Raw genomic sequence first — 6,860 nt, forward strand, 5'->3', positions numbered from 1 at the left:
AATCTCGCCGAATAAAACCGGCATCAAGAGATGACCAATGATTGAACGCCAAGTCTACTGACGTCATAGAGTCAACACGCTGACGGGGCACATTGGCAGAAGCCCACATATACAGAAAAGTGACAGCGTTGAAATAATAAGCTTGACAATTGAGTCCGCATAGCAGAAACACATACAATCGGCTACGCGTGTGATTTTTAAGATAGTAAGCAATATACATCGTGAGTGTAACCAATTGGAGACTAAACCCAGAATATCTCTGTAAATAGACAAAAACACATATAAATACATAACACTCGAGAAGTACAAAAAAATTTATTGCAAACGTTATAACACAAATATCTCATTCGTTTAAAATATATTCCATTCCGTAATTGAAAATATCCAAGAAAAGAAAACTCTACAACAAAGCGATTGCTCGACGGAGTTTGTAATCATCCCTAGCATATTTCCGATCTCCGCCCCTTACGGAAAGAAAGAAAATCTTAAGATCTGGTTACATTGTCAAGTGACCGAGTAAATATCGTATACAACAGGACTTGAAATAAGTTGTCAACGTCTCTTCTTTCTCATCCCTCTCAGTTTCATCTATCCGTTTGGTTTTTAAAATGAAGTTATTGCTACTGGTAACAGCTTTGTTTGCTGTCTGTAACATTCTGTCAGAAACTCTGGTCGCTGCTGAAACCCGGTGTGAAGGTAAGTACATAGAGAATAACTTTGTGAACTAACTTTGAAGTGCAAGTTTGATGTACTTGTACACACACACACACACATATATATATATATCTATCTATATATATATCTATATATATATATATAATGTGCGTGTTGAAAGATACGTGTATATTCTTATAATCTGATGCGAATACTAATAGGAGTAGCAAAAACTTTGCACACCTTAAGTCTTTCCATCTCTCTCTGTGTATGTATATATGTGACCGTGTGTAAGAGAGCGCACGGACAACATTCATATATATATAATATATATATACAGATCAAACACTATCCGGTCAGATTTTTATTATGTAACTTAGTCCTACTATTCATCGACACCGATTGTTTTATGTAATCCTCAAATTGTCATCATATCGCTAAATGTACTTTTACGGGTCTCTGGTTTTCATTTACCATGACGTAACTTAGACTATATCTTTAACCTATCATTTGCTCGCTCATAAGTTTCGTGTATTGTCACACACAACACATGCATGTGTTGACTAGACACTATACATTCTTATATATATATATATATATATATATATATGTATGTGTATATATGTATATGTGACAAGGACTCAGATTTAGTAACAAAGGAAATTAGATATGTGTATGTACTTCCCAAAATTTACCTCTCTATATACACACACACACACACACACACACACACACACACATATATATAGAGAGAGAGATACATACACGCAGGCATATACACACGTTTTTTTAAAAACTTCTGTGCCGCGTTTTAATCCAAATGTTTTTGTGCGTATAAAGTATAGGGAAAAGAAAACCTATAACGATAGAGACAGACTTTTGGAATATCCGTCCCTCGAACTCCCATACTTCATAAGAAAAGTGTGCGCAAAGGAGGTGAGGGCAAGAATGTAAAAAGGCTTTTTTTTTTTTTTTCCTTCAAATCCAGGGAACAAAGAAATTTCACTTAACTGTTTGGATCCTGAATTTATCGATTTATGTGGTAAATTATTCCTTCGGTATTTAGTTATGGCCCTTTCCGTTCGGTGCTGAAACCTTGTCTGTGTCATCTTTACCTTTCATCCTTACGGTGTTGATAAAATAAAGTACCAGTTAACTATTGTTTTATGTAATGTTCCTATAAAGCATCCTAGATGTGAATGGAATTATGATAGAAAAGACATGACCGTGTATTTGGTAAAAGTGATTTACTTCCCCCCCCCCTCAATTTCTTAGAGGAGGATAAGTTGTCCATGACCTTTTCCGGGCCTCTGTGACTGATGGAAAAGGAATAAATTATCCTCAGTGACCGAGGGCTTGAACCGGATCTTTGCATTTTTGATTCGCCTATTTGAACAAAACCGGACACAGCGAACAAAGAGCCAAAAAGATCCCTTGGCCCAAAGACCTGCCAACAGAGGACTTTGTCGAAAGTACTGCGGGCCTTGTGCGGTTTTAAACCTATCACCCAAGAAAAGACACTTCTACAGACTTTCTTTCAATGACCGAATACGAAATTTCACTCGTCGAAACTTTGCTTGACCCGTAAATGTGGTAGAAAACACTTTCCCAAGATTTGCGCTTTTGAATCGAACTTGAAACCACAGTTACGAAGGTAACTTCTTAATTGCACAACTGTGTCTGTTCCCCAAGTACATCTTCAAATTTTGTTCCAAATTTCAGTAGAAGCATTTAGCAACGTATCCACCAGGTATTGCAACAATGCCACTTTCAACGTTGAATATATCGATCCACTTTCACTTTGTCATTTTCGTTTAGCGGCCGACAGTCCTGGAGTGAACTTTCAGCAGATTGGCACACATTTACTTACAAATATTTGAAAATATATTTGTGTGTTGTCCACTGTTGATATAAAATTTTCCGAAGCCCATCTTGGTCAGAATACAGTTATTACAAATCTTGACTCTATCCTGATATCCAGATTGGGCTCACTAATGACTTAAATATTGGCGTCCTTTTAAAAGTTCTGACCAACTTTTCTAAGCTGGAGTTCTTATTCGAAGAGGTAAAAACAAGATCTACAAAATATTTGCCAAAAATAATTCTACAAAAAAAAGAAAAATATTAACTCCAGGTCAGCGGCCATCAAACAAAATTATTCAAGTTGCAGTTTAACAAAGTAAAAGTAACTGCAATATTCACAGATCGCTTAATGTCAAAGCATCAAAAGTTCTATTCTGGTTTACCTTTAAACAGCAAACGTCTGGGAAAAAGCAGAATTCTCTTATTTCTTATTCGGGTGCTAGCCTTTCATATTCAAATGAGCCATCTCAATATATCAAAGGTATTTTACCAATACGCAGAAGAATGAACAGTTAAGTTGACATCCTGTAGACAAGGGAGTGGGTGCAAGATTAGTAAACGGGGTAAAATGAGTATTTTCTGATTTCTCGTTATTTTCTCCCTACCTATTTGAAATTATTACATTGCAAGTATTGCATCATCATTTTGTACTGTTACATCATCTTTAAAGGTAAAAATTGTTCAGTATAGTTGTTGTTGAAGTTGAGTGAGTTTGGAAAATAGTCAGGTGACAGGTACTTTTTCTTTTTTCAAGAATTTTTTCCTCAACATTGACCTGATTATAATGAAGGTTGCTAAAAAATCTGGATAATTTTTGGTGTTTAACAATATTCTTTTCTCTGATGAATTCCAATTCAATTTTTCCCCCACATTAATGTCTAATTTGATGATTTTCAATTTTCAAAAAATGGGGTAAAATGAGTCGTGACTAATTTCAATAATTTTCTCTCTTTAACTGCATGATGCATAAATATATCATGAAAAGAGCCACTCCAGCAGATCATGAAGAAGCTATAGAGTATGTTTTATGTTGAGTTTTTTGATTTAGCCAAGTTTTGTTAATTTCATATCATGTGCCATTTTTCCATGATACTCATTCATTTGATCTGCATTTCTGATCCTTCTGATGTCTATGAGTCTATTTTCAGATATAATTCTGGAGAACTAAAGCAGCAAATTTACCTTATCTTGGCTTACTCATTTTGCCCCAGTTAAATTTGTCTGTTACATGCTCAAAAAGAATGGTGATAGTTTTCTGAAATAGTGTTCAGATTGTTATAATGTTTCTAATGCATTGCTTAGCTGAAATAGTTTTTATTAGGTTGTGAACATTTGTAAAAAATATATTTTTTTATCAAAGTCAAAAATGCAATGATAAACTGTGACTAGTGAAGTATTGAGAAGTTAATGGGGAGCAGTCTCCAAAATAAAAATCTTTCGTAAGGTTTGTTTTGTATGAACACAGGAAAGAGCTGGAATATTTCTTGATTCTAGAAAGGAATTGATGCAATTTTGTCATTATTTTTAATGGCTCTGTTGCGTAGGTGGGGGGAAGAATAAGTAGATTCTATAAGATGAATGGCAGATGTGTAGTGAAGAGGATTATTCTTCCTGAGCAGGAAAGCTTTGGTAACACTTTGTTTCCTACATTTACTGTTCAAAATTGTTAACCATTACCTAAAAAAGGAAGATATGTGAATGCATTCATATTCATTGTTGTAAAAAGAAAATATAGAAGCTGCTTAAAATTGGGAGGATGTAGAGAGTGTACAGTTATGTCGTGTGCATGCTGGACATAGGGATTGACAAATTTTTAATGTAGAAAGCGAGTTTGGGAGCCAACATGCTATAGGATAATGCTGTATTTGGGGAGTGTAGAATTAAGGAAACAGTTTTGAAATGAGTGGATCTGATGCAGCCAGCAAGAAAGTTTCAAATATAGGGTATTTGTTTTGGGCTTAATCAGGATTCTCTAGAGTTCAAGACCATTTTTGTATCCTAGATATCATTTATAGAAAAAGCTCAATGCACATGATCATTAGTGATTAGCACTCTATTATCTCAGAAGACTTGTTCTGTAGGTTTGTGCTATATTCTTCTCTAAAACACTTGACCTTCAAATACTTTGCCTGTAGTAAGACATCACGGGTAAATTATTTTCTTGACAGAATAGAAAAATTATTGAAAGTGAAAGGTGTTAGCTGTCTTGACAACAAACTGATTTATCCAATGTAATTGCTCTTCCTTTTAGAATTAACATAAAGGTTTCCATTTAACGATACTTATTTTAGAAAGGAAAAGACACACAAACTTCCGGAAGATTGGTACATATGTGTGTTGTCGACCTTGGTCAGGATACAACTATCACAGATCTTGACTCTGTCCTGACATGCAGATTGTATGAGATGGACTCACTAATGCTTTGTGGTGGGTTGATCTGAATGCAGCCAAAATAAAAGTTTTATTAACTGGCTTTACAAGTGAGCAGAAGTGTATTTGTACATGCCTCAATTACAGTAAGTGGATGGGTTTGTTTACTTCAGCTCTCCATCTACCAACCAACAAATCCAATAAGTGACACATAAATATAACCCATGGTACTATAAGATAATCAAGAATATCATGGATAGCACTATATGATACTTTATTGTTTTGGACTATGACTGGAAATTAGTTTCTTTTAGCCAGGAATTACTGGTCATTCGTAACTGAGGGAGATGGCTTTGTGCCAGTTAATGAAAGGTTAAAATAATAATAGAAGGGTAGATAAAGGTGTCTTGTAGAAGAGATATTCCAGTTGGAGAAGGAGGCTTAGTGAGAAAGCTAGAGATAGAGTGGGAAAAGCATTAAATCCAATTTCATACTCACATTGGTAGTGACTCCATAGTGAGTTGTTCAGACCAGTGATTCAAGTAAAATAGCTTACAAGGTAAATGTTGATTTGTATTAAGATTGAATATTAGACCAAGGAGGAAAGAGGAGAGATTTCTTAGATTATATGGGCAGCTAATTGGGAGGGAGCTTAAACAGGAGAGGTCAGTATTTAGTGAGAAAACAATAGGGGGAAGGTAATTCATAGTGTCTTCAAAATATAGTGTTTGTGTAATGTTTGATGTCAAACCTAGACAAGTTAGAAATCTGTAGTTGGAAAAAAAAAAATCATCATACTCAGATATAGATTTCTAACTAAGAAGTTTGTTATTATGATCTTTTAAAAATAATCAGTGGAATTTAATCACAAAACAGTATTATCATCACTTTAACATCCATTTTTCCATGTTTGCATGGGTCAGACCTATCTATTTTATTACTTGCCAAACAGTTCTGTAACCTTTAGTGAAAAATTAATAATTCAAGTTTTATGATGTATTTGATATAATCAGTAGAGATCACAGTTATCTTAAACCAATACACTTTAGCATCAATTATTCAAACCCTTCCTCGCCATAATCAATTTAAATATGCAGTTGTTGAATTTTTCCAAGAATGCCTGTTTTTCATAATACCTTTTGCTATAGCTCAAATTTATCAAACTGCTCTCTCAAAATACCCCTTTTACAGGTGATATTTTTCCAAAAACAGGCATAAATACCATTACATCCCATTGAAACTTTGTATCTAATTAACAAAGTATTTTACTTCAATATGTCCATCTTTTGTCATTTTCTTCCTCTTCCCCACTTGTTATCCTTCTAGTTCTCTTCATTACTCTCTTTCTCTCGCACACTCTCTGTTGCTTTCTTTTATTGTATTTCCTGTCTCTCCTTGGGTTACCCACTATCTCTCTTCATATTACTACTCTTACCTCTATTGCATCCTCCCTCCCCCTCTCTCTCTCTCTATTGCTTATCAGGGCAGGAAGGCTTGGTACAAATTAGTTTGACTAAAATGTTAAGCCTAAGCATTAGATTGATTCATGTGAGTTAATTGTCTAGATTACTGGCAAGTGTGAACATCATGATGCATATGTGTGTGAAGTCCACATTTCGTTCTCTTCCTGTCACTCAACATTGAGCTGGCCAACAAACAAAAACAAATGATCACTATACTTCTAGGTCCCTGTGCAAAAGAATTCTGGCCTTTGGTGTGTGTGTGTGTATATATATATATATATATATGTGTGTGTGTTAGAGTGTTAGGTGTGATGTACAGAAGTAAATATTGAAAAAAAAGTCGTCAGAATTTTGGAATAACTTCTTTCATTTATTTTATACATATATTAGCGCTTTCGTTAGTCTTTCGAACTTGTCAAATATAACTGTGAAAATACAGAGATCTAGCTTATTTATATAAAAACAGGTGTTTTGGGGGGTTTTGTTTATAACAGAACATTGTTTTGTTTT

The 6,860-nt window shown here is 34.6% G+C and overlaps 1 protein-coding gene across 1 annotated transcript in view; it reads left to right on the forward strand.

Moving 5' to 3' along the window:
* Nucleotides 1-49: 49 nt before the first annotated feature.
* The window catches only part of LOC106881004 (mesencephalic astrocyte-derived neurotrophic factor homolog), an 11,652-nt gene continuing 4,841 nt past the window's right edge, over nucleotides 50-6,860 (forward strand). The window contains exon 1 of the mRNA XM_014931188.2: nucleotides 50-696. Coding sequence (XP_014786674.1) covers nucleotides 609-696 — 88 coding nt within the window. The 5' untranslated portion in view covers nucleotides 50-608. The remainder of the gene's footprint in view (nucleotides 697-6,860) is intronic.

Source organism: Octopus bimaculoides, chromosome 1, assembly GCF_001194135.2.
Source record: "Octopus bimaculoides isolate UCB-OBI-ISO-001 chromosome 1, ASM119413v2, whole genome shotgun sequence".
NCBI lineage: Eukaryota > Metazoa > Mollusca > Cephalopoda > Octopoda > Octopodidae > Octopus > Octopus bimaculoides.